Here is a 13,458-nt window from a genome sequence, read left to right on the forward strand (position 1 = left end):
TGACGTGCAATCCACCCAAGCTCCCTGTCCAGATTTCCACACCATGCAGACCCACCTTGAGCTCCACCACGCGGTTAAAGTGGGTCCTCAACACCTCTTTGATGGATGTGATGATATACTCCTGCACGGCTCTGCGGGCCAGCACTGCAAGGCAGGTTAGTGTCATTAGGAATGTGCAGAGGACCCATGGGCTCCCTTGGTCTCAGCGTGGAGAAAAAAGACCCAGTGCATTCTCCTCCCTCCTCCCAGTTCCACCCTCCCTGACCACTCGGCTCCCTGCCTGCTCCTCCTCTCCTACCATCTTCTTCCTTTCTATCCCTTATCCCCATCCCAACCAACACAGAGAACCAGGCTGTTGATCAACCACACATTATACTTCAGTGCATATGAACAGGACGCTGGCTTGACGCACACCTGCCGCTTCTCAGGAGGAACAAGTGGGAAAGTCTAATGGGAGGCCATGGTCGCCAGACTTGTTCAGACATGACATCCGGGATACTCCGGGTTCCTGCAACTAAAACAGCCAAGCAACTGCAAGAGAAGCTGTCGCCTGTTGGCCAGTAACTCAGACAGCAGGCTGGGGAGAAGGTCAAGGTCTGTGACCCAGTTCAGAGGACACTGTCACCCCATGTTGCTCTCCTTGGCTTTTCTGGTGGCTCAGACGCTAAAGAATCTGCCTGCAATGCAGGAGACCTGGATTTGATCCCTGGCTTGGGAAGATCCCCTGGAGAAGGGAATGGCTACCCACTCCAGTATTCTTGCCTAGAGAATTCTATGGGCAGAGGAGCCTGGTGGGCTAGTCTGTGGGTTCGCAAAAGAGTCAGACCCACTGAGTAACTAACACTTTCATATAAACAAAGCTCCCCCTCTTTTCCAGGAAAAGTGAGAAGAAATTGCAGTGGAGGCCCTTACACATTTGTCCAACTAACTGCTTGAACTAAACATGAAGATGTTTTACTTTAACTGTGTCATCTATGCATCCAATGGGTTATGAGCTCCAAAGACAAAGATCCTAGCAAACTCTTCTAAGGTTCATTTAAATCTGTTTTCATTGCTGCTAATCTGTAACATTTTGTCAGCACTTACTATATAGGCCAGGCACTGGCTTAAGTATTTTATATGCATTAACGCATTGAAATCTCTATTAACAACCCAAAGAAGTAAGTGCCACCATCCTCCCTGTTTAACAGTTGTGGAAACTGAGGCTTAGAGAAGCTAAATGTCCGGAGAACTCATGGGAGCTGGTAAAGCAGTGAGGAGTTGTCTGGACCCAGACCTTATACTTTGCCCCAAAGCTGCACATCATATACACGTTTTGTATTAGCACCTTTGGAAGATCACCCCAACTGAGAGAAGGGACGTGAAGCAGGGGCTTACCAGTTGTGATCAAATAGGCATCAGGAACTGTAATATCACACACGTATGGCGACTTGGTGGTGACCAGTGCTGGAGTATGAACTGATGCTTCGGGAGTGGGGGTGGTCACGGGATGAAGGGACAGTGCGGGGAGATCCGTGCCGCCCTCATGGGGATCCTGACTGGCAGTTCTGCTGTTCAGGGTAGTGTGACCAGAATTCTCAGGGGCACCACTGGCATCAGATACGCTTGGTTCAGTGGAGGTGTTCCTTGGTAAATCCACGGGTGTGAAGGACGGCCCACGCGAACCACCTGTAGGCTCTGTAGGCAGAGGCGAGGGGGTCACATCAGGAACAGACGAGGATGCTGACGGCAGGTGCCCGGCAGTGGCCAGCACTGTGCTGGTAGGGGTGACTTCCGGGAAAGAGGGTAAGACAGACATGTGATCGTTTACAGCACTGATATAACCAGAAGGTGTCGGGGTTGAAAAGAGAGAAGGTTCAGTTAACACAGGGGATGTAGAAACGGCAGTCCAAAGTGACAAGAAGTGAGAGTCCGCAGTCAAAACGGGCTCGGAGCTGGAGGGCACCAGGGTGGTGACTGCGGATTCATGCGACATGAGTGAAGACTCAGCAGAGGAGGTAGTTTCAGTGAAAGCTGAGGTAAAATGAGCTTCAGTGTCTGCCAGCGACACTGTGGGCGCTGCAGAAAACTTCAGAGAATCAGAGGGGAAGCTGGAGCGTCGTGACATTGCAGAGTAACCAGGGAGAAGAGCGAATGTGCTTAAAAGCAAGTCTGAGCTTGGCCAGGGCTGAGAAAACTCCAGGTTTGTGGAACCGGGAACAGAGGGCTGCGGTGACTGAGAACTGATTGCGTCAGTCAATGTAGGTGTCTCAACCAAGCTGGAAAATGCCTGAGAAACAAAGGTAGACAGATCCCTTGACTTCAGAGATGGAGAAGCAAATACTTCCGAAGGTGGAGGGATACCGCTGCTGTATTCCAGTGGTGGGGTAGAGAAAAAGCTGGATGCAGAACCCCAAATACTTGCAGTTTCAAGTTGGGAAAAACTGACAGGTTCTCGGTCAGGGAAAAGCGAAGACTCTGCTGGAGGGTCTGAACTGTAAGACGTAAAAAGACCTGGGCCGCTGACAGCGAGCGAAGGTGTATTTCTGTTTGCTGTGATGCGGAAAGAAGAGTCGAGAAGGACGCCGGGGGTGACCGAGGACGGCAGGGCTGTCACGCTGGACGGCATCACTTGAGCCACAGAGGCAGAGCCCAGAGCAGCATCAGGTGACACCGAGGGGTGGCCGTGGGGAGGGTACACCTGCACGGCCACAACACTGCTCATCTCCCCCTCGGCTGAAACACTGACGCTGGTGGCTGAGATTTCCCCGGATGGAGAAGAGAGAGGGACCATTGGCCTGGAGGGGAAAAGTGTATTAAACTCTTGAGAATCTTCCTCAAATTCAGAGAAGTCCGTGACGATGCTGCTCAGTGGAGAGATGCTGCTGGCTTCCAAGGGGGTGGGGGACAGGGTCTCAGCACCATCGCCCGATCCCACGTCCTTCTCCATGAGGCTCGTTGACAGCACGGGCCGGGACGACACCGCAGCGCAGGACACACACCATGTGTACGGTCTGAACAAAGACACCGGGCTCCGGACATGAGAGTCACCCGCATGACTTGGGACCACTGAGTGGCCGGGCCATTCTGATGCCTCACTGGAATCGCCGGGAAGAAAGGGGTTATGTGACATGCCAGCTGATTGAGCAGAAAAGGAGCCAGGTGCCAGAGGAGGCGGAAACAAAGCCCAATGGGCACTGCTGCTGCTGAAAGCAAGGACCCTCGGGGACAGAGCTGCAGGACGGTGTGTGCCTGGAGGGACGGTTTTGTCTAGACTCTGACCCAAAGCAGTGGTGACATCAGGGTATCTGTCTGTATCTGTGGCCAGAGCATCCTCTGGAGGTGGTGAGACCTGCCCTGACGGGGGAGATGGCTGCTGAGTAACATCATCGCCCAGTGGCCAGGACTCAGAAGACTGCGAGCTAAGAAGGAGGGTTCCTGAGCCCTCTGCTCCTGAAGCCATGATCTCCGGCAAAGTCCTGCTTGACACATGTCCACAAGCATCAGAAGGATAAAACACCAAATTCCTACTGGGCATTGGAATTATGCCCTCAGAAGCGGGAAAAGCTGACTGAAAAGCACTGAAATGACCGGGGAGTTCAGCACGCGTGGTTGGTTGCTGCACTGTGTTTAGCCAGGCTGACGTCACTTCCTCATCTTGTAAAGGTATTATGGGTAACGATGGAGTCAGCACGGACTCTAAAGTTTCTTTGGGCGGCTCTGGCGGACTGACTGTGACGTATCGTACCGGAGAAACCACACGGGAGGTGGTCCAATAAGTCTCTGGCAAGAAGTTGTCCATTTCATCGTCATCTAGGACCTCGTTGCTCGTCACTGCCACATAATTTGCCGCAAAGATGCTGGGATCTGCTGTACTTTGGGTCCATTTTCCTTGGTTAAAAAAGGCTGTATCAAAAGTCGTGGTGGATAGAGATGATGTGACGTGGGGAGAACTGCTTTGCGGGGACCCTGGAGCAGTTTCTGTTAAGGCCACGTATGCAGTGCTGGGCACAGGACTTTCCCTCGGCATGAGCTCCACGGAGGAGAAAGAAAGATTGTGCTGTTCCAGAGGGAGCTCATCTAAGAAAATAACAGCCAAGTTTAGTTGAAAGGCAATGAAAAGTCACACTGATAACATTTTGTTTCAGATATGAAAATATTCTCCATCAACAGATACCCACTCACTGAATATCCACGATTCAAAAAAAGTTAAACAACCAATTGAAAGCCAGAAATTGCCAGTTAACTGTCAGCATAATACCTGCAAATATTCATAAATTTGAGCACCACTTTTTACTTAAGCATGTTGTGTCTGTCTGTCTATATACACACACTGATATGTTCCTTGTCTTATCACACCACCACAGAATACTATAGAGGAGGACGTACAGAGCCGTCCCATCTCTTCTCATTTATCACTGAGAAAGAGAAGTTCGGAGAAGGTAACTAAATCAGTTACATGACCACCCAGAGGCAGGTGGAGCTGGAATCTTAGTAGAAGCCTGCCTTGATGCCCAAGCCTGTTTTCCTATTCTTTCAGAAAAGCTGGCCCTAATGAGAAATGAACATGACTATTCTGACAGCACCACGTGCTATGCAGGGAAGAGAGTTCAGTAGTTTCCTAGTTATAGGACCTTCCACATCCAGGCTGCAAACTACCTCCAGGCTCACCTCCCATCCTTCCCTGCTCTACTCTCACACCGTCCCAACTATGCTCTGGCTCAGTGAGCTACCTGCAGTTCCCCAAGCCCAGATCCTCTGTGGTTCAGTGATCTGTACATCCCTCTCCTTCGCTGCCTGGGATGCCCCCCTCTGCTCTCTACCTGGATTATTTCTACCGGCCCTGCAGATGCAGGCCAGGCACCACCTCCCTCCTCAATGCTCCAAAGGCGGGTGAGTGTCTCTCCCTAGCTTTCTAGCTATCACATGCCTGATTGTGTCCCACTGAAATGAACTGTCTGCTCATTACACTCTGAGCATTTTGAGGACAGAAACTATTGATCTCTCTCCCTAGTGCCTAGCACATTGAGTGACTTACACTAACTGCTCAATAAGTGAAAAGTGAAAGTCGCTCAGTCGTGTCCGACTCTTTGCAACCCCATGGACTATACAGTCCATGGAATTCTCCAGGCCAGAATACTGGAGTGGGTAGCCATTCCCTTCTCCAGGGGTCTTCCCAACCCAGGGATCAAACCCAGATCTGCAATAGGCAGATTCTTTACCAGCTGAGCCACAAGGGAAGCCCAAGAATACTGGAGTGGGTAGCCTATCCTTTCTCCAGTGGATCTTTCTGACCCAGGAATCAAACCTGGATCTTCTGCATTGCAGGCAGATTCTTTACCAACTGAGCCATCAGGGAAGCCCTTTAAACTCAATATACAATATAAAATACACAGCAAACAGCAACTTAGACATAGCTGAAGATTTAGTGAACTGGGGAACAGACCTGGAAATTATTCAGAATGGAGCACAGAGAAACAAAATGAGGAGGCATAGGAAAATAAAGCAGTGAAGAACATATAGAAGGCAAAATGAGATAGTACAACACACATGGGATCAAAGGTTTAAAAGAAGCAATGGAGGGAACTGGGTGGAGGCAATATTAAAAGAGAGAGTGCTAGAAACTCTTCAATAAGAGACATGAATCCTTCAATTCGGAAAGACAAAGAATCACAAAGCAGGTGGATTTTTTTTTCAAAAACCCATACCGACGCACGTGATGATATCATAGGACACCAAAGACCAAAAAATATATATTTATTTATTTATTTATAAATAATAATTGTGCAGATAGTCAGAGAAAAGGAATGGCAATTGACCGTCAGGTAACTATTGCACAGAACCAGGAGCCAACTAACAGTGAGACAATAACATCTTCAACATGCTGAGAGAAAATACCTGACACCTAGACTTGAATAACCAGCAGTACTCTCTATTTTTAAAAATAAGGACAGTTTCAGATTTTTTTTAAAAAAGTGGTTATACTAACCGAAAACCAATAGAAGAGTCTCTCTAAACAAGGATATACATCAAAAGAAAAGGTGATTATCCTGGAGGGAAGATCTGAGAATAAACAGAGAATAAAGGAATGATAAAATGTGGTTAAATCTAAACAAGCACTGATGTTATAAATGAACAGTAAAAATATTATTTAATCTATAAGGTTACAAGAGACCTAATATAGAATTAAAATAGCTTGTTACATGGCATAGAAGTTGAAAGAGCAGCCTTTAGACAAAACTGAATAGATCTTCTGTGTACACACTAAAATTTGTAAATTAAATTCAATCATATATTTACATAGATGAACTATTTCTAGCTGGTTCCGTTAGCATCTGAAAGTTACAAATTTACACCAGACAGAAGCTGCTTACTTTAAAGCTGCTCACTTTCTGTGGAATATGACTTTTAAAAATGAATAGATAATTAATGAAGAAAACTGTTTCTCAGAGATTTTAGGTTGTTTCATAGCAATATTTATTAGGCATCTGTTGTCTTCCATACAACTGCTGTTGCTGCTGCTGCTAAGTCGCTTCAGTCGTGTCCGACTCTGTGCGACCCCATAGACGGCAGCCCACCAGACTCCCCCATCCCTGGGATTCTCCAGGCAAGAACACTGGAGTGGGTTGCCATTTCCTTCTCCAGTGTATGAAAGTGAAAAGTGAAAGTGAAGTCGCTCAGTCATGTCTGACTCTTCGTGACCCCATGGACTGCAGCCCACCAGGCTCCTCCATCCATGGGATTTTCCAGGCAAGAGTACTGCAGTGGGGTGCCACATGCTACAACTAGGCTCTAGCATTTCTGGTCTATATGCTTTTACTATTTACCTGCCACATTCCAAGCATGAATAAAAGTAAAGATAATGCTTACTACAAATACAGTAAAGTAGCAGCTGCTCTCCTCCATAGTAAAGGTTAAGATGTGATAAATTTGAGAAGTAATAAGTAGCAATATGTGCAACTATGCAGCACATAGATTTAAAAGTTTTCCTAAGAATAAATTATTTTATGTGTTTGAAAACTCTGCTATAATTTATTTTGAAATAGAAGACCTGAAGAAAGAGCAGGATCCCTTTTTAATCGAATCAGAAACATACTCATAAGTGTACTGGAAAGCTGCAAGAGATAAAACAGCAAAGAGAGAAGCATTTAATGGCTAATTTATGAGCCCAAGTATCTGATGCAACTTAGAATTCAATCAATTCTGCCTACAAAGGACAGGGAACAGGGAAGGCAAAGTGATCAAAAGAATGAAAAATTCTCCTGGCTAGTAAAACAGAGGAACAAAAACTTCCTATTAAGAACTGTGAGGTGAGCCAAGCTGTGGTGCTTTCTGCCCCCTCCTTTCGGCAAAGTCCCAGGAGAAAGAAATCAGCTCTAAAGAGACAGCCGCTGAAATGCCATGGGAATCACTTCTATAGTTAACTCAGGAAGAGGTTAGAAAACCCAGGTGAGTCTCTCCCAGCAGAAAAGGCTTCCAAGACTCTAATTTCAAGCCCTGGAGATCAATTTTCAAGCTCTCAAGTTCACACAAGAGTGCAAGGTTCTCTCTTGGACAACACAGAGAAAGGAATGGGGATGATACACGCGTGATGGGGGATCTTGTTAAGATAGAGGCACTGTCAGGCAGGGCCGGGGCAGGAGAGGGCCCGCTGAGCTTCTGCATGGCGCCCAGGTGGGGCCAGACCCAACCACATTCCAAGTAACAAGTACTGAGCCACTTTCTCCTGTATAGACGGTACAACATACCTTGCACCCCCTTCTCCTTTGTAGGTCCCTGCCAAACTGTATGGAACAGAGCAGAAACTGCCCAAGTGCCATGCAGATTCACAGTGATGAAAATTCACAATGCAAACCCATAGAAAGCACATCAAAGGTGAACCCCAAAGTGAACTAGCCTTTGGGTGACAGTGCTGTGTCAGGGTAGGTTCATTTACTGAAATAAATGTACCGTCTGGTGGGGATGTTAACAATGAGTGGGTGGTGGCAGGGAGTATATGGGAAATCTCTCTACCTTCCTCTCAATTTTGCTATCTGAATGAACCTAAAACTCTTCTTTAAAAAAAAAATAAAATCTTGGGAATTCCCTGGTGATCCAATAGTTGGTCAGGACTTCATGCTTTCACTGCTGAGGGCCTGGGTTCAATCCCTTGTTGAGCAACTAAGATAGCACAAGCTGCACAGTATGGCCAAAAAAAACAAAACAAATAAATAAATAATATTTTAAAAATAAAACTTTTTTAAAACTCATGCACGAGCTGCCTGTCTCTAGGAAGTTGCTGGTCTCATTCACACATGCATAATCTGGTATTTATCCTTTTTGAAAGTTGTATTTTTCCATCTGGAAACCTTCCCTAAATACACTAGTCAAACATGGCAGAGTGGACTTTTCAAGCTGAATGGATCCTTTAAGACCTTGGCAACCCCCTCGCATGGCAAATGAGGCTTCGGGTTTAAGCTGACTTGCTCAAAATAGCATCAGGGCAGAGACAGCCTAGAAAGGCAGGTTCCTAAGCCCTCACTGGTTGAATGCTCTTCACACCACACCAGGCTGAGGCAAATCAGCCTATTTCATTAATACTGCTAGTGAAGAAATTACATTGAAAAACATGCTAAGTTGTGTTATAAATGAATTGAAAGCACATGCTAAATTCTGTGCCCCTGAAACCTATGCCAAGGCACACTGTTTGAGCTGTGAGGCCCCACCGTCCACGCAGGGCAGCTCACAGCTGCAGGCACGGGCGCTCAGAAAACAAAACATCCTCTGAGGGCTGGCCTGGAAAACCCAAGGGACGGCAACATCAAAAACCTCTAAAGAGCTTTCATCCAAATAGAACCATTACTTTTGCTTCTCTGCTGAACTGTGGAGTTTGCAAAGCAGGGTGAGTCATCTCCACTTCATGGCTATTAAGTCCGCCACAAAACAAGAGCCCGCTAGAATCTCTAGGTGTTTAAAAACAAAAGCAGTCAGACAATTAAACCAATACCCAAGGTGGCAAATCTTCAGCACCTTTTATCCTACTCCTTAGGCTGTGCTAAGATCGATTTTAGTGCTGTTCTTAAAACCATCCTCCTCCTTTTCCTACCCTTCATTTTTCTCTCCCTGGTTTAGAAAAGAGTGTCTCTCTTCTCTTTCTTTCTCCAACCCCAACTGTCTAGTAAATAATACCTTCTACCAGCTACCGCCTATCTTCTTCTCTCTCCTCCAAGTGGTACTGTTTTTATTACCAAATATCTAGTAGATAAGAAATACTACTTATAAAGACATATTTATCAGGTCGCATATATATAGCAACATAAACAGTTTATGTTACTCTAAATGGTTTATGTTAACCACATAACATCTGAGTTTTATGTGGTCTTTTGATGAACAGAAATGATCGGTTTTAATGTGGTTAAATGTATCAGTCTTTTCTGTAATCGTTTGAGATTTGTGTGTCTGTGTCTTAAGATGGAAAGCTTAAATCCTTCCCTAGAGTAAAAGCCATCATGATATCCTTTAAAAGCATAAAGCAAGAATGACATGATCAGAATAATGATCTAAAAGTCCCTCCTACTACAGCGTGAAGAGCAGGTTAACCAGGGCCAAGAGCAGATGCTGAGTAAATGCGCTTATGAGAACTCTGTTAATTTCGCAACTTTGCTTGATGTCTCAGATGCTCTCCAAATAAAAGCTAAAATAAGTCGGGTTCTCACTCAGCAGGTTGGGCCTGGGGCTCAGGACTCGGTGTGGGTGTCTGTGTTTGCTGCTGCTCCTGTTGTGGTGGAACCTCTGTTTTGGAAACCACACTGTAGGTAATACTAACGCCAAGCACAGAGACTCTTCTTTGTGGGGACCAGACTAGGAACAACGCTGACGGAACAACCTACGAGAGAGGAGGAAGTAAAAGATGCCAAGCCCAGAGGGCTGGGAAGGAAGAAGGAAATGGGGTCCAGAGGGGAAGCAGCCCTTGACCCTCACCTGGAAGAGAGGGTGAGTGCAGACAGGGCACGATACACGGACTTGCTGGAGAGTACTGAAGGGGATTCTGGCCTGGGGTGGGGACGGCAGCAACCAGGTCAGTGGAGGACGCTGAAACAGACATGAAAGGATATAGCCAGGCTCTGTCAGGGAGCTACAGTCTGAAACCAGACGGCAGGCTTCAAAGGTCCCATGTGGTTTGGGAAACTGTGGTTCCCAATTCAGCGTTTCCGGTTAGATCTGGGGGTCAGCCAAAGAACAATCACCAAAGAGCTCTCTGCACAGAAAAGACTCAACCTCGAGGTGAATAAATAGTAACTGCTGGCCAGTCCTCAGTATTTTAAAGACCTCAGGTGGCACAAGTGGTAAAGAATCCTACCAATGCAGGAGGTATAAGAGATGCAGATTCAATCCCTGGGTCAGGAAGATCCCCTGGAGGAGGAAACAGCAACCCACTCCAGTATTCTTACTCGGAGAATCCCGTGGACTGAGAGCCTGGGTGGGCTACGGTCCATGGGGTCGCAAAGAGTCAGCCATGACTGAAGCAACTGAGCATGCTGACCAGTCCGGGTATTTTAAGACCTCAGCACTACATGAAAACTCCTTTTAGAAATCTTCCTTTGATATCCTTTTTTTCTCAACTCTTATTAAGTCACAAACACCAGTAAACTTCCTGAATCACTGTAGTTCCCATCAGTCATGAACGGAACTGTTGCCCAGGTGTCTGTGCTGAAGCTCTAACCCTCCTGTGACGGTGTTTGGAGATGGGGGCCTTTAGGGAGGTGATGGAGGTTAAAGGCAGTCATGAGGGTGGGGTCCTTCCTGATCCGACAGAACAGGACCCTTTTTAAGAGGGAAGCCAGAGCTCGCCAGCCCCAGGTGCCAGGCACGGAGGAAAGGCCACGCGAGGACACAGTGAGAGGCAGCATCCGTGCGCACAGGCGTGGAGCCTCGACAGACACCAACCCTGCCGGCACCTCCATCGTGGGCCCAGCCTCAGGGCTAGCAGGAGGCCAGTTCCTGTCGACGCCACACAGCCTGGCGTTTTGTCAGGGCGGCTCGAGTGACCAAGACAATACCATTCATTCCTGGCTCAAGCAAAAGGCTCTGTGATGGAGCAGAGATGATAGGAAACCTGTGGGCCCGAGGCCCGGCCCTGGCCCACCACGGGCCCGGGGGCTGCCGACCCTGAGCGACTCACCTCACATCCCTGGGTCTTGGCTCCCTCTTCTCCTCATGAGATACAAGGTTCCTGAAAATGGGTCTGAAAGTGTGGACTTCCCCTGTCCAGGCCTGACATGCGACCCTATACTTGCTTGCCTGCTTGTGAGGGTTACTCAGTCAGGATTCTCTGTTGTTCACAGTGGAAACAGCTCTGGCCACATAAGCAGGAGGGGATTCAGTGGGAAGACACACAAGGGTCTACAGAACGAACAAGGTGTCTCAGGCTCAGAACACAATCAAGAGACGAGTGAGGCCAACAGTGAGGGAGCTCGCTGGGGTCTCTACAAGGAGAGTCAGCTGATGCCGCCCAGCCGGGACCACCACTGGCACAGCTGTCAGTGGACCCTCTGGGCCTTTGCTTCATGACCTCACTCCTGCAAAGCTCAAAGTCCAGCCAGGAGTGCCCCACCAGCCACGCCACACTGCCAGTCAACCTTGCAGCCCTTGGACCTTGGACATAATATGGATTCCCCAGAAAGGGAAAGAGTGGTCCCCAAACTGGAAAATGGCTACTACATCAGTAGTGGGTGCTTCAGTTTTAACTGGAAAAATAAAAGCTAATAAAAAGCACATCACTGGCATAATACAATCCTGGTCAGAGAGGGAGATGACAGCTCCAGAACCTTCCACAGATAACAGAACTGGGTTCTGTTCTGTATCAAACTTGCTCAGCTCCCCGGAAGAAATCTGCTGTAATTAGTCACATCTTCCCCTTCTTCCTCAAGAGATGGAGATACAGATAACAATTAGTGACATCACTGAAACAAGAAGAGAACTAACGAGCAACTTCAGAAAACAACAACTGCAACCATACAATCCTGAAATAATGGGTCCATGAAGCTTTTCCACAACGCACACTATCATAGTTAAAACACCAGGACAGCTTCCCATTGGGATCTGGGCCTCTCTCTCTCTCTGCACGATTTTCTCATTTGAGGAGGTAAGGATATTAAAATGTTGGTTTAATTCAAAGCATGTTTGAATATTTGTTGGGAGATGTTCTGTCGCACTTTATTTTTTCCCTAAATAAAATGCAATCCTCTTTTACCAACCTGGAAAGCAAGGCTGTCAGCACTTTAAGTAACCAAAACAAACTCAACTAAATACTCAATTCACTAAGAACAAAGGCGAAAAAACTCTCAGTCGGCCATCTGTTTCTAAAATAATTTAATTCAAAACACAGTCCCAGAACAACAGGGAAAAGGACACCATCAGCTTCAAGATAATCTTCCATCTCCAATTACGCTCAGAGCTGGAATGGCACACGACGTCCTGTGACTAAGCATGAGAAGGCACTTCACCCCCAAACATGGGAGCCCGAGGCCATCGGTCTCTGCACAAACACACATGCCTGATACCAAGTGACCAGGAGACACATCTGCCTCCTGGGTGGCTCCCCTCCCAACAGCCAAGAGCTTATGCTACAGGCTCAATACCTTAATTCACCTCTAAACTGAGTTTTGACTTTATATCAAGGGAGCCAGAGACCTAAGAGAGAGAGTGGGGGCCCATGCTGGCTGGAAGTAGCAGCTTGGACAAAGGCTCCACGTCTGGACAATGTGGGGTGTGTTTGCGTAACAAACAGTAGTGGCTCCACTTGGTTGGAGAGAACACTAGGAAAGTTGGCTGAGGAGCGTGAGAATGTCAGTGAACAATGTGGGAGCCACTGGATATTTGTAGCAGAGTGGGCTTCTTATCAAAATTACCCTGCAGAAGAAAAAAAAAAAACCTGGCAAAGCAGAGAGAAGCACGAAACATCAATGGCACCCACAGGCACACAGCTGATGGGGAAAGGAGACAGGACTGTGTGACAGATGAGAATGCAAGCGAAGGTACAAGAGAGACTGCACAGAACGCCAGTAATAAAGTTAGTTACTGATGACATGGATGGGGCAGGAAATAAGAAGAGAATCCAGAGCAATTCTGAGTCACAGATTCAACTGCCCACTACAGACTATTCCACCTGGTTATCTAATGCATGTGGGCTCAGGCATGTCTGACTCTTTGCGACCCTACAAACTGTAGACCACCAGGCTCCTCTGTCCATGGGATTTCGCAGGCAAGAATACTGGAGAGGGTTGCCATTTCCTTCTCCAGGGGATCTTTCTGACCCAGGGATCGAACCTGTGTCTCCTGCATTGGCAGACGGTTTCTTTACCACTGAGCCACCTGGGAAGCCCTGAGTATCTAATAGATATCTAACAGGCCCCTAGGAAAACCTGATCCTCCCTCCTTAGACATTAATAAGTCCTTCTCACAGTCAGGATCTTGTAATTCACTCTCAAATCCTTTGAT

The 13,458-nt window shown here is 47.2% G+C and overlaps 1 protein-coding gene across 1 annotated transcript in view; it reads right to left on the reverse strand.

Annotated features, from left to right (window-relative positions):
- Positions 1-13,458, reverse strand: part of KIAA1549 (KIAA1549 ortholog) — a 120,347-nt gene that overhangs the window by 71,713 nt on the left and 35,176 nt on the right. The window contains exons 2-3 of the mRNA XM_052638985.1: positions 1,378-4,059; positions 56-144 (exon numbers count right to left, since the gene is read on the reverse strand). Coding sequence (XP_052494945.1) covers positions 56-144; positions 1,378-4,059 — 2,771 coding nt within the window. The remainder of the gene's footprint in view (positions 1-55; positions 145-1,377; positions 4,060-13,458) is intronic.

The sequence above is a fragment of the Budorcas taxicolor genome, chromosome 4, assembly GCF_023091745.1.
Source record: "Budorcas taxicolor isolate Tak-1 chromosome 4, Takin1.1, whole genome shotgun sequence".
Classification (NCBI taxonomy): domain Eukaryota; kingdom Metazoa; phylum Chordata; class Mammalia; order Artiodactyla; family Bovidae; genus Budorcas; species Budorcas taxicolor.